This window comes from Cervus canadensis, chromosome 18, assembly GCF_019320065.1.
Source record: "Cervus canadensis isolate Bull #8, Minnesota chromosome 18, ASM1932006v1, whole genome shotgun sequence".
NCBI classification, from domain to species: Eukaryota; Metazoa; Chordata; class Mammalia; order Artiodactyla; family Cervidae; genus Cervus; species Cervus canadensis.
Genome location: NC_057403.1, coordinates 17,229,852 through 17,244,745, shown reverse-complemented (window position 1 = coordinate 17,244,745; position 14,894 = coordinate 17,229,852). Strand labels below are relative to the sequence as shown.

General features: G+C 47.8%; 1 protein-coding gene across 5 annotated transcripts in view; it reads left to right on the top strand.

Annotated features, from left to right (window-relative positions):
- Positions 1–14,894, top strand: part of CEACAM20 (CEA cell adhesion molecule 20) — a 92,878-nt gene that overhangs the window by 62,106 nt on the left and 15,878 nt on the right. For all 5 annotated transcript variants that reach the window (XM_043436146.1, XM_043436149.1, XM_043436147.1 and 2 more), the window contains exons 2-3: positions 11,109–11,419; positions 12,048–12,951. In XM_043436146.1, the coding sequence (XP_043292081.1) occupies positions 12,900–12,951 (52 nt within the window). In that variant the 5' untranslated portion in view covers positions 11,109–11,419; positions 12,048–12,899. The remainder of the gene's footprint in view (positions 1–11,108; positions 11,420–12,047; positions 12,952–14,894) is intronic.

Here is a 14,894-nt window from a genome sequence, read left to right as displayed (position 1 = left end):
CATTGTGGTGGAGAGCAGGGCACAGGCTCTAGGCACATGGGCTTCATTAGTTGTAGTACACAGGCTTAGTAGTTGCAGCTCGCAGGTTCTGGAGCGTGAGCTCAGTAGTCATGGCACATGGGTTTAGGTGCCTCAGGGCATGTGGAATCTTCCCGGACCAGGCATCAAACCCGTGTCCTCTGCATTGGCAGGCAGACACTTATACACTGTGCCACCAGGGAAATCCCAAATGAATTTTTTTTTAATGGCTTATTTATTCTAGGATCAAGGAAGATCTCTGTGTGTGACTTGAGAGGTGGAGTACTTTATGGCAATTTCAAATCTGAGGTCTCATGCTAAGAGTGAGGGGCTGGAAATTGGGCTGGCCGTATGAGTTGATGACTGAGAACATAGTCTGCGATGTTAGGGAAACTGGAAGTTGCATCCCAGTCACTAACCTGGGGCATATGTGTTAATTTCTCTAACCTTCTAGCTCTTCATCTGAAAAATGGTGCTGCTAATAGTATTTTCTCAGGGACCTTGTGAGAATTAAATGAATGGTAACTTATGAAAGCCTGGCGTGCTGCAATCCATGGGATCACAAAGAGTTGGACATGATTGAGCAATTGAACTGAACTGAATTTATACAACAGGCTTCCCTGGTGGCTCAGTGGTTAAAAAAAAAAAAAAATCCACCTCCAATGCAGGAGATGCAGGTTCGATCATGGATTGGGAAGTCCCCTGGAGAAGGGAATGGCTGTCCACTCCAGTGTTCTCGCCCAGAGAATTCCATGGACAGAGAGAGGAACCTGGTAGGCTACAATCCATGGAGTCACAGGGTCGAACGCGACTGAATGACTAAGACTAGCTAGCTAAGACATATCACAAGCATCATGAGACCAATGTGGTCCAAACCAGTCATCTCCCCCAATCTACTTCTTCTCTATTCTGGATGTGTCTACTGTTCTAATGGCCCTGAGATTCATCCCAGCCCTGGTCTTCCATACAGAAATCACAAAAGCACAAAGTTCTTGGGCTTCCTCCCAGTGCCTTGTACGTATGAGCTCATCCTCCCACTTCATTGGGAGGTGCCACCTACGGTACCTCCACTTTATAGATGGGGAAAGTGGACTTCACAGAGGTGAAGTGTTCTGCGAAGGCCACCCAGCCAGTGAATGGTGAGGCTGGGATTGGAACTGGGAACTCTGGCTCGAGATTCTGTCTTGCATGCTCTGGGGAAGCCATGCTCATCACTCCTTCCAACAGCGGCCGCCTTAGCCCAAACTGCACAGATGGCATGTCTTGTCCGGACACCTACAATAGCCTCTTCTTCACTGGTATTCCTTTTCTGTGGTGCCATCCTTCCACCCTACCTATATCAACTCTGCAGCCAGAGTGAGCTTTGAAAAGTGCAAGTTGGGGGACTTCCCTGATGGTGCAGTGGTTAAGACGGTGCATTGCCACTGCAAGGGGCACAGGGTCAATCCCTGGTTGGGGAACTAAAGATCCCACTTGATACTTGGTGCAGCCAAAAAAGAAAAGTGCAAGTCAGTGGCCTTGCCCTCCCATTGCTCTTAGAACATATTCAGAACACTCAGGTGACTTCCAGAACCTGATGTGATCTGGTTCTGCAGGCCTTGGCCGCCTGTGACTCCACTCAAGCTTCTGCTCCCAAACACCTCTGACTGGAGCCCTCTTCTTGCCCCATCTTGTCACTTCTCATCTCTGTCCGTCCCCTGAAAACAGGTCCTGTCCAGGCTCATGGCCCATTCACACCAGCCCTATGCCTATGAATCTTCTTTGTATACCTAGCCTAGTCTTCTCGTTGAGCTCCTGGCTCATATATTCAATTGTCTGCTTGACACCTCCACTTGGAGTTCTGATGGGAATCTCCAACTCAACGCGGCCCATACTGCACCCCTCACTCTCCTCAAAACCCACTCTACCGACTTCTTTTCCATTTCATGATGAAAACTCCATCCTTGCAGATGCTCAGGTCATATTTGGACTCTGACTTCTCTCTCTCCTCATATCCAATCCCATTGGCTCTACCTTGAAGATATATCCAGGGACTTCCCTGGTGGTCCAGTGGTTAAGACTCTGTGCTGCCAATACAGGGGGGCTTGGGTTCAATCCCTGGTCATGGACCTAGATCGCACATGCTGCAACTAAGACCTGGTACAGCCAAATTAATAAATATTTTAAAAATATATCCCCCCAGACTCCTCCATCCTTGGGATTCTCCAGGCAAGAATAGTGGAGTGAGTTGCCATTCCCTTCTCCAGAGGACCTTCCTGACCCAGGGATCGAACCTGGGTCTCCTGCATTACAGGCAGATTCATTACCGTCTGAGCCACCAGGGATGCCCCAGATAAATGAATATTTACAAAAATGTATCCAGAACCATTTCTCACCTCCTCCGTTGCCTTCACCTTGGTCTGGCTGCCACCATCTGTTGCCTGGCCCATGGCAGTCTTCCAGTTTCCACACTCACCTCCTGTGGTATGTTCCCCACACCTCCAAACTCAACTCTCAAGACACTGCTCTCACTCTCAGCCACACCAGCCACTTTGTGGTTCCTCAGACAAGCCTGACATACTCTTGCCTCAGGATTTCTCTTCCCCTCGGTGACGTCCTCATGGTTTCCTCCCTGTGTGCAGGTCTTTGCTCAGATGTTCCTATTTTGTGATGTCTACCTTCACTGCACTATTTCAGATTCTAAACTAGCCCACTCCCCTTCTCCTCCTGGTCTTTTCTGCTCTGTGGTTCCTTTCTCTGACCCCTGCCCTTATCTCCTAACACAGTAGATAATTTACTTAGTTATCATGCTGATTTTTTTCTCAGTATTTTTTTACTTCAAAAAAATTGAGTATCGTTACCTTCTGTTATGTAGCAAAGTGAATGAGTTATATGTATACATATATCCACTTTGTTAGATTCTTTTCCCATAGAGGTCGTTACAGAGTGCTGAGTTCCCTGTGCTATACAGTAGGTACTTGCTATCTGTTTTACATATAGTAATGTGTATGTGTCAATCCCAATCTCTCCCATTTCATCCCTTCCCCTCTAAACCTCTTGTAACCCTAAGATTGTTCTCTACATCTTTAACTCTATTTATCTTTTGTAAATAAGTTCATGACTTCCTGGTAGCTCAGTGGTAAAGAATCCGCCTGCCAAAGCAGGAAACTTGCAGGAGTCACAGGTTCGATCCCTGGGTCAGGAAGATCCCCTGGAGGAGGAAATGGCAACCCACTCCAGTATTCTTACCTGGGAAATCACATGGACAGAGGAGCCTGGTGGGCTACAGTCCATGGGGGTCACAAAAGAGTTGTTCATGACCGAGTGACTAAACAACAACAAATAAGTTCATTTGTACCATTTTTTAAGATTCCACATATAAACCACATCATGTGATATTTTGCCTTCTCTGACTTCACTTAGTCATACTGATTTTTTTTTAATCATCAGTCTCCCCATTAGATAGTCAGATCTATGAGGGCAAAGACCTTGTTTACCTTGTTGCCTGCTCTGCCCTTGGTGACTAGAACAGTTTGCTGAACGAATGAATGAAACTCTGGTCACTCTGCCCAGGAGACTCACCCTTAGACCTACTGATCTTGGATTCAACCTTTGGATCTCAGTTTAAATGTCATTACGTCCAACTCAGCTTCCCTAATTACCTCTGGTTAGATCTGATCCTCCTGGAAAGACCTCACAGAACATCCCATTCTGCTCCTTTATCACATTGGTAAAACTTTAATAATACTTATTTGCCCCACTGTGTGTTTGGGGTCTCATTTCTCTCCTAAAGTGTAACTCCAGGGCAGCAGGGGATTTCTACCTGCTCTGTTCCAGCTATATCTCCAGGACCTAAAAAAAGCACACAGTAGGTACTAAATAAATGTCTACTGAATGGGGGAATAGATAAATATGATCCCCAGAGGCTGAATAATGGAGGGATTCAGACTGTGGGCTCTGGCATCAGTATGTTTCAAATTATAACTCCACCATGTGTGTGATATTGGTTAGGTAGTTTGACCTCTCTGTGTCTCAGTTTCTCCCTCTGAAAAATGGGGATATTAAGAAAACCCATCTCATAGTTATGTTAGGCAATAAATGAGATCATATACTTTACTGGTCTTAATCACTGTTAGCCATGACTGTTATATGTTATCTATTCCTTCTCTGGGCCTCAGTTTTCAAATCTGTAAAATGGAGGGAGAAAAGGGCATACAAAAGGCATGCACAGTCCAGAGGACCTGAAACTCAGGGCCCTTCTGCCTTGCTCTCTCTCCCGATCTCTCTTTTTTTCTCTGTTGCTTCCCCGCTCTCCTGCAGAGGCTCCAGAGAACAACCTGCAGCCAGTCTTCCTCAGGACCACCATTCCTGCAGGGGGCATCGCGGGGATCACTCTGGGTGTCCTCATCAGTGTGACACCTACAGGGGTGGCTGGCTTCTTTGTCAGGGTCATGAGGCCCCAGGTATCAGCTGTGGGCTCTTCAGAGGTCACAGAGCTGAGACCGAGCGTCTGGGGAGTTCAGAGGGCTGCACTGCTGGGAGCTATGTGAGTAGGGAGCTGGGGGATTGCCTGGGGCAGGTCTGCAGGGAAGGAACGTGCCTGAGGACCTGGAGACCAGGACTGGGGCTGGAGGTGGGCACTTCTCACTTGTTCCCAGTTTAGTGCAGTGATTAGATCCTAGGCTCCCCAGTTAGCAGAAGTGAGCTTAAATACCTGGTCACCATTTTCTAGCAGTGGTACTCTTGGAAGAGTGACCCAACCCCTCCTGCCTCAGGTTCCTCATCTGCGAAATGGAGATAAATGTAGCCATACCGGGCTCTCCTAGTGGCTCAGAGGTAAGGAATCCGCCTGCAGTGCAGGAGACACCGGTTCAATCCCCGGGTCGGGAAGATCCCTGGAGGAGGGCATGGCAACCCACTCCAGTATTCTCACCTGGGGAATCCCATGGACAGAGGAGCCTGGTGGGCTACAGTCCATGGGGTCGCAAAGAGTCAGACACGACTGAAGCTATTGGGCACACACGCACATAGCCATAGAGTGGTCCTGACAGTTCACTGGTATCACTGGGGCTTAGCCAGTGTCTGCACGTGGTAAGTGGTCACTAAGCCTATTGTTATTAATAATAGTGTTAAAGTAAGTGACAACTTAGAGCTCATGTAGTGCCCACTAACTTCTAGCTATTATAGTATTATAATTGCTCGGTGTGCTCAGTTGCTCAGTCATGTCCGACTCTTTGCAACACTTTGGACTGTATAGCCCACCAGGCTCCTCTGTCCATGGGATTTTTCAGGCAAGAATACTGAGTGGGTTGCCATTTCCTTCTCCAGGGGAACTTCATGACCCAGAGATTGATCCTACATCTCCTGCGTCTCCTGCATTTCGGGTGGATTCTCTACCACTGAGCCATCTGGGAAGCCCAATATTTATAATTACACCATCATTCATCATAGATACTGCTAAATTACCAAGAGCTAACTGCACCAATCATGGTCCTGGGTTTACTCTGAAATCCTCCCAACAACTTTAAGAAGAAGCTATGCATATAACTTTTTCCAGTTGAGAGGAGGAGAAATGGAGGCTCAGAGCATCAGAGCCCAGGATCACAGGATCTGCACTTGACCTCATATGCCAAGCTGCCTCCCACGCAGAAAGGCCTGCGTTCAAGTCCCTGCTCCACCACCTCCCGGCTTTTGTTACCTTGGATGAATTCTTGAACTTTCCAGTCTTGGTTTCTTGACCTATAAATTTGAGGCTGGTAATAGGACCTCTATCAGTGGATTATTGTTGTTTGTTTTAGTTGCCAAGTCGTGTCCGACTCTTGCGACCCCATGGACTGTAGCCGGCCAGGCTCCTCTGTCCGTGGGATTTTCCAGACGAGTATGGAAGTGGGTTGCCATTTCCTTCTCCAGTGGATTATTAGGAGGAGTTAAAGAGTTGATTATGTCTGTGTAAGGGTAAATACAAATGGGAAATAATCAAAGAATTAATTTAAAAAGTTAACTTCACTCTTTGCTGAGCTGTTAGGTTCAGCATCTCATTGAGAGGGAGGTGCTATGGTTACACCCATTTTGTAGAAGAATAAACTGAAGCTTAAAGAGGTTCATCCTTTTGCTTAAGGTCACACAGCTAGCTGGTGGGAGTAGCTGGGCTTTGAACCCATTTTTGTCTGGCCCAGAGCCTGGCTCCTTAACCACTCCACTGTAAGGCTCCCTCAAACACGTGAAGACTAGAGCAGAGGGTTGTGGAGGGCCAGGACTAAGATGCCATGTCAGCACACCACATCTGAGTGGACCCCAAAAAAGTGAGTGGACCCCAAACAAGCACACTTGCTGGAATGGACCCCAGTGTCACCCACATCAAGACGACAGGCTTGCTCTACCTCCAAGGTTCTTGGGGACCTCAGACTCATCCTTAAAGCAGCAGTCTCATCTTTTTGCCCTTTTTCCCCTCTTTGAAAGTGAGAGAGGAAAGACGGCCTTGTTCTGGCTCAGCCACAGAGGCGGGTACTTTCCCTACCTTTCTTTTGCAACTTCTTCTTCCTTTTGGGACATCTTCTCTTTCTCTCCAGCCCAAGAATCCTGTGGAGTTCACCTTTGAAATATTCTTTCAGAGGAAAATTGAAGTCGCTCAGTCATGTCCGACTCGTAGCGACCCCATGGACTGCAGGCTACCAGGCTCCTCCGTCCATGGGATTTTTCCAGGCAAGAGTACTGGAGTGGGTTGCCATTGCCTTAAATACTCTCTAAAATGCATCTAGGCAATGCATGAGAGGGCGCTCAGGCCTGGTGCACTGGGATGACCCTGAGGGATGGGATGAGAAAGGGAGATGGGAGGGAGGGTCAGGATGGGAACACAGGTACACCCTTGGCTGATTCATGTGAATGTATGGCAAAAACCACCACAATATTGTAAAGTAATTAGCCTACAATTAAAATAAAATTTTTTAAATTTTTTTATTATTATTATTTTTTTTATTATTATTATTTTTCTTTAATTTTTTTTTTTTTTTGGTCATACATTGATATGAATCAGCCATAGATTTACACGTATTCCCCATCCCGATCCCCCCTCCCACCTCCCTCTCCACCCGATTCCTCTGGGTCTTCCCAGTGCACCAGGCCCGAGTACTTGTCTCATGCATCCCACCTGGGCTGGTGATCTGTTTCACCATAGATAGTATACATGTTGTTCTTTTGAAATATCCCACCCTCACCTTCTCCCACAGAGTTCAAAAGTCTGTTCTGTATTTCTGTGTCTCTTTTTCTGTTTTGCATATAGGGTTATCGTTACCATCTTTCTAAATTCCATATATATGTGTTAGTATGTTGTAATGTTCTTTATCTTTCTGGCTTACTTCACTCTGTATAAGGGGCTCCAGTTTCATCCATCTCATTAGGACTGGTTCAAATGAATTCTTTTTGACGGCTGAGTAAAATTCCATGGTGTATATGTACCACAGCTTCCTTATCCATTCATCTGCTGATGGGCATCTAGGTTGCTTCCATGTCCTGGCTATTATAAACAGTGCTGCGATGAACATTGGGGTGCACGTGTCTCTTTCAGATCTGGTTTCCTCAGTGTGTATGCCCAGAAGTGGTATTGCTGGGTCATATGGCAGTTCTATTTCCAGTTTTTTAAGGAATCTCCACACTGTTTTCCATAGTGGCTGTACTAGTTTGCATTCCCACCAACAGTGTAAGAGGGTTCCCTTTTCTCCACACCCTCTCCAGCATTTATTGCTTGTAGACTTTTGGATAGCAGCCATCCTGACTGGCGAGTAATGGTACCTCATTGTGGTTTTGATTTGCATTTCTCTAATAATGAGTGAAGCAAAACTAAACAAATGGGACCTAATGAAACTTAAAAGCTTTTGCACTACAAAGGAAACTATAAGTAAGGTGAAAAGACAGCCCTCAGATTGGGAGAAAATAATAGCAAATGAAGAAACAGACAAAGGATTAATCTCAAAAAATATACAAGCAACTCCTGCAGCTCAATTCCAGAAAAATAAATGACCCAATCAAAAAATGGGCCAAAGAACTAAACAGACATTTCTCCAAAGAAGACATACAGATGGCTAACAAACACATGAAAAGATGCTCAACATCACTCATTATTAGAGAAATGAAAATAAATTTTTTTAAAAAAGAAAAAAATAAAATCCATCTAGGTAAAATGACCCTGAGAGCCCTGTATTGTGTGTGTGCAGGAGTTGCTGAGGACAGAAGCAAGAGAGGGAAGCCCCCTGGTAATGAAGCTTCAGATGCTAGAATTAGGAGTTACGCATTCACCCTGTGAATTTGTCAGGGGAGAGATGGGAGTATCTCAGACTTCTTGTAGGGTTTGTTGGGGATCTTGGAATCTCTCTGTATTTTTTTAAAATTTTACTTATTTGTTTTTGGCTGTGCTGGGACTTCATCACTGCGTGAGCTTTTCTCTAGTTGCCGCAAGCGGGAGGTACTCTCTAGTTGCAATGTGCGGGCTTCTTTTGCGGTGGCCTCTCTTGCTGTGGAGCACGGGCTCTAGGGTGTTCAGGCTTCTGGTTGCAGCTCCTGAGCTCTCGAGGTCACACAGGCTTCTGGTCACACAGGCTCTGGAGCTCACACAGGCTTCTGGTGGTCACACAGGCTCTAGAGGTCACACAGGCTTCTGGTCACACAGGCTCTGGAGCTCACACAGGCTTCTGGTCACACAGGTGTTCAGGCTTCTGGTTGCAGCTCCTGAGCTCTAGAGCGAGGGCTCAATAGTTATGCACGGGCTCAGTTGCTCTGCAGCATTCAAGATATTTAGCTGAGGCCTGTGGGATCTAGTTCCCTCACCAGGAACTGAACCCAGGCCCCCTGCATTGGGAGCACAGGGTCTTAGCCCCTGGACCACCAGGGAAATCTCTCATACAGTTATTGAAATGCAGGAAGCAGGGGATGGCTCCTTGGGACCTCACCTCCATTTTTTTTCCAGAAGTGAATTAATTCCCAGGAACCTCTGGAGGTTTGCTTGACCTCCTTCAAGTCATTCTCAAAACTGTGAGGCTGACCCAGATCACCGGCTTCAGTCCTGCATTCTGCATGTCCACCACAGCACTCTGACTCCCTTGCCCTGATCCCCTGTGACTCCATTACTTTCTAACATCATAGATAATTCAGTTATATATTATGTAGCTTGCTTATTATTTGTCTCCCTCCACCCTTCCCCATCCCTGCATAAAATGTAATTTCTTTAAGGGGCTGAGAGCTATATTTCATTGCTAACAGTGTACATCTTATCTAATTAGGACAAACAAAATTGGGCAAGTGATGCATATTGTATGAGATCAATATTGTAAGGCCTGCTTTTGTAATCAAAACTGAGAGATTGAGGAGCGCTGTACCAGCCAGTATCCCTCCTCTTTTTAAAATCATGTATGAACTTGTTTTCATGGACTAGCTATTCAGAATTGGCAGGTTCCCACATTCTGTTCAATTTAATCAATAACGGCTTTTTTGTTTTGTTTTGTTTTCTAGTGGGCTTCCGTGGTAGCTCAACTGGTAAAAATCTGCCTGCAATGCAGGAGACCTGGGTTCAATCCCTGGGTTGGGAAGATCCCCTAGAGGAGGCCATACTAACCCACCACAGTATTCTTGCCTGGAGAATCCCATGGACAGAGGAGCCTTGTGGGCTACAGTCCATGGGGTCGCAAAGAGTTGGACATGACTGAGCGGCTAAGCACAGCACACAGAGTGATGGATCAGTTTTGTGATACCAACACAGAGAACTTGATACAGTATTTGTATCTTTACAATTTTTTAAAATTATTTTCTTTATTTTTTGGCCACATGGCATGCAGGATCTTAGTTCCCTGACCAGGGATCAAACCTGTGACCCCTGCAGTGGAAGTTTGGCGTCTTAACCACTGAACCTGATATTTGTAGCTTTTAAAAAGCACCTAACATAGTGCTTGGCACGTAGTGGAGTCAAATAAGTCTTTGCTGAGTGAATGGTGGGGGGCAGCCCCAGGGCAGCAATACAGGTTGGAAGATAAGCTGAGGTCACTCATGGAAAGACACAACCATGAGCCAGCCCAGCCAGCTGAGACCAGTAGGAAAGGGTGTGGAGGCGGGAAGGACCTGGCTTTATTTTCACCTGTTGGAAAGAAAGTGGAAGTTATGCTACGGGAAGGACCCAGAAAGTCCCTCTTTCTTGTGGGACAGGGAAAGAGAGAACCTTCATGGGGGTTGGGGGGGCGGCTGGGTAGATGAGGGTTTAGGGAGAGAAAACCTTGTTCCTTGTGAAGAGGCAAATTCGGGAAGCCTACTCCAGTGGCAGCCGTGTCCTGTTGGGTGGGGCAGAGGAGAGGAAGGAAGGGGGCCCCAGGTAGGTGGGACAGAGCAGAGGACATCAAGAGAAGAGTGGGTGGGTGGTCAGAAGACTGAGATATTCCAGGAAGAACAGGGTAGATGGTAAAGACCCTGAATGCTGACTTGTCTACCCCAGGTGCCCTCAGCCCAGGGAACCATAGAGTTTAAGAATGTACTGGAGTGATGGGGTCACAGGCATTGACTGATCGGGGTGTACAGAGGAGATGGGGCTGGAGATCGCCAGAAGCCACCTTAGGACCTTGGAAGGTGGCACACATGAAGGTTAAAAGCCAGGCAGACCAGAATCCCTGGCCTCAGATGGACAAGTCATTTCTGTAAGCATCAGTGTTCTTAGCTATGAAATGGAATAATATTATCACCTAGCCTACTCTGCTTTGCACTTTTTCATAGCATGTGAAGAGAGCCCCCATAGCATGTGGGATCTCTCTTCTAAGATCCCACACAACTTACCTATTTGTTATATTTCTTTATCGTCTCTTTCCCCACTAGAGCTGGGTTTTCTCTTTTCTGTCCCCTGCATTCTCTCCAGCACCTAGAGCAGGAGCAGCAGGTGCTCGGGGAGTGTGTGTTGAATGACTGAGTGAGTGTAACCCTCACTTCCTGTGAGTATTACAGCACACCCCAGCTACAACGCCTAGAGGGGTTTCACGTGTTCTGAGCGCTCACTGTGTGCCAGTACTCAGGCGCTGTTCCCAGTACTTTCCCAGCATTAACTTGCTTGATCTTCACAGGCATTGTGCGTTTTTCATGTCCAGTCTGCAGATGAGGACACTGACACACACGGGATGATATAACCTTCTCAAAAAACCACTGCTGGGGGCATGGAGAACTTGGACCACAGCCCCTGAAGACGCAAAACCATTACCATTTTAAAGCTGAGGAAAGTGATGACCAGAGAGGGGAACTGACATGCCCAAGGCCGCGGAGCTCGCAGGTGGAGGAACCAGGAGTCCAACCCCTGCAGTCTGGCTCCAGAGCTGGTTCGCTCAGCCTCAGGCGTCACTGGAGCAGATCCTTGGTGAATGCTGTGGTGTGAATGGGACCCAAACAGGAGCAGCTATTGGAGGTGAGCTGAGATCGCTTTCCAATGATGCCAAGCTGCCCCTCCTGGCCTAAGGAATCACTGTGGAGTGTTCTCAACCTTATCTTGAACCACCCACCCTCTCATTTTCTCTCTTCTGGAGCCACTTGAATTTTCTTTTGTGCCTTCAACTCAACACCTCACATTCCGCTCCCTCTGCCTACCAGACTTACCCCCTGGCTCATCCTTGTATCCTCTCTCTGATGCCCTCTCCTCCAGGAAGCCATCTCTGATCCTCAGGCTGGGTCAGGCACCCACTCTGGGCTCCCCCACCCCAGCCCCACTCACTCTGGGTCATCACTGACTGGGGACAGGTCTGTCTGCCCTGCTGGACCTTGAGCTTGTGAAGGTAGAATTGGAGATTTCTGCTGTATTATTATATACTGTTAGGTCCAGGAATCAGCCCAGAGGAAGAGTTTGGGGGAACAGCTGTTATTATGAAGGAATGAATGAACTGAAGTAAAAGAAATAGGTTGAAGGTAGTTCTCTGACCAGGTCGATTACATTCAATCTTGGTTTTTGAGGCTCCCAACAGCATTTCTTGCCCAAAGGGAATTTTTTTAAAAAGAAGAATTAACACTCAGATACAGGGTTTTTGTTTTTAATCCTCCAGGTCTCAGTTCAGATGTCCTCTCCTCCAGGAAGTCTTCCCTGCCTGCTCCCCGAAGGCTGAGTCAGGTACCCCTTGGGGCTATCCCCACCCAGCTCTGGGCATCCCGCCCTTCAGACTCCAGCGCCTTTGTGACCAGGACTCCATATCACAAGCGTCACTTCAGTTCATTTGGTATTTCCAGGCAGCTCATGGTGAACTTCTAGAGAAGAGAATGGCAACCCACTCCAGTATTCTTGCCTGGAAAATCCCATGGACTGAGGAGCCTGGTGGGCTACAGCTCAGGGGGTCACAAAGAGTTGGATGCGACTGAACACTTGGTTAACCTGGCACTGTTTTATCAAGCTCTGGATAACCAGGAGCCATCATTACTGATTTTATTGTTGTAGCTGTTGACCACTGTAATCTCAGTTCCTGGTCCCTTTAACGCTGACATTCTTAATTTGCCCCTCCCTGGCACTGCTTCTCTCCGGCGGCTCCCTCAGCCCCATCCTGATGGGCCTTTGATGGGAAGAGGCGTAATTTTCAAGGGGATCCGGGGCCAGAGGGCGGGGCTTCTTCCTCCTTCCGCGCCTTGGGGGAAACCCCAGGGTTCCGGGGACTGCTGGACTTTGGTTTTCTCTGTGCTGGGAGGAGGAGGAAAGTAAAGCCTGGGGGCGAGGGCTGAGGAAGGTGCGGCCAAAGTTCCTCCCGTGCCACCGTCGCTGTCTGTCCCGGGAGCCACTGTCACCTGTGAGCCGGCAGCTGGGCAGAGGGGAAAAGAGAGCTGGAGAGGCCGCAGGCGGAGGGAGGACGGACACTGCGTGCGGAAGCCGGGAAGACAGCTTGGCGCTCTGAAGTCGGGTGCCAGGCCCCATGGAGTCCGCTGACCTACGGGGCCGCCGCTGGGCTGGAATCCTGCTCTCAGGTGGGTGTCCTGCTCCCTTCAGGTGGGGGAGGGGAGGGGTGTGTGTGTACATGTGTGCGAAAGAGACCCAAATAGAGACGAGAGAAACAGAGACAGAGACAGGAATGAACTCAAATACAAGAGATTGACAAGAGACTTCCCCAGCAGTCCAGTCCACGCTCCCAGCGCCCAACTCCCAACGCAGGGGGCCCAGGTTCAATCCTTGGTCCCGAAAACTAGATCCCACATGCCTCCTCTAAGACCCAGTGCAGCCAAACAAAATAAGAGAGAGATTGACAAAGGGGGACAGAGAAACAGACAGAGACATACACACAGAGGAGGAGAGACAGATGGAATCAGAGCCATAGAACCAGAGAGAGGCAAGAGAGAGTGAAAATTACAATAGAAACTGTACCAGAGGGAAAAACAGAGCAAAGAGGAGAGAGGGAGCCTGAGGACAAAGAGCAAAAAAACTCTGCAGGGCTTCTCTGGTGGGGCTCAGTGGTCAAGAATCTGCCTGCGAATGCAGGAGACTCAGGTTTGATCCCTGATCTGGGAAGATCCCACATACTGTTGAGCAACTAATCCGGTGTGCTGCAACTAGTGAAGCCCGCATGCCCTGGAGCCCGTGCTCCACAACAAGAGAGGCCATCATAGTGAGAAGCCCGAGCCCCGAAACTAGACAAAAGCCCAGGCAGCAACGAAGACCCAGCGCAGCCATAAATACATACATATTAAAAATTAATTTTTTTAAGAAAAGAAAAATTTTCACAGATACGTACAGAGAAATAGATTCAGGGGAGTCAGGGCGGGGAGAGACAGAGAACCAGAGCTGGAGTATAACAGACAGGAGTAAGACTGGCAACGAGAGGTTGTGCCAGCCCTGAGAGGCACACCAGGCTCCTCTGTCCTTCCCTGTCACCTGGAGTTCGCTCAAATTCATGTCCACTGAGTTGGTGATGCCATCCAACCATCTCATCCTCTGCCACCCCTTCTCCTCCTCCCTTCAATCTTTCCCAGCATCAGGGTCTTTTCCAATGAGTTGGCTCTTCCCATCAGGTGGCCAAAGTATTGGAGTTTCAGCTTCAGCATCAGTCCTTCCAATGAATGAGCCTATGGACTTCACCTCCAATAGCACTGAGGATAGAGGATTTCAGATGGTTTTCCATTGTCAGTTATAACAAGCACAGGAAATAACAATGGCAATAATAGTAATAACTAAGTACTAATAGTAGTGACTAACACTTACTGTGAAATCGTCATGTCTGATAGCAGACCTCACAATAACCTGATGCACTAAGTTCTACTGTTCTCCCTGTTTTGCAGTTGAAGAAACTGAGGCTCACAAAGAGAAAGCCCCTTGCCCAGGATAATAGACAAAGTCCATTATCATTATCAGAGTCCATATTTGCTCCTAAGAGCCCTTGTCTTTAACCCAAATGAGTGGGGAATGGGGCAATGCTTGATCTAAATTGGGGTCATCTGAGGGCTGGAGAAAGGCATGGCTGCCTGCCTTTGTTAATTGGGCGAATGGTTAGGGCAAAGACAGGAGTTTCAGGGTCAGCGGCACATGGCCATAGCTGCTGGGGTTGGGTATCCCCACCTGTGCCCACAATCTCTGAGCTTCCATAAAACTGTGTGCAGAATGGCCAAATGGAAAACCGAAAACTCCTGCTATCTCATTTCCTCTTCTCCCCTCTGTGGGGAGGAAATCCCTGCCTGAGGGCAAGCATGCGGAAGAATGAAAGGTTACTTTCTCCCATCAAAGATAATAGAAGAAGTTCCCCTTTACTGGGGGTTGGCTCTGTGCCCAACCCTGGACGAGAGGAATTGCAGTGTTGAGAGCAAAGTCTTTAGGAACTGGCAGACCAGGTTCAAGTCTAGCTTCTGACGCTTACTATCTGGTCTTGGAAAGTGACTTCACTGATCTGAGTGTTTGTTTACCTTTCACTGGAAGGGAGAGG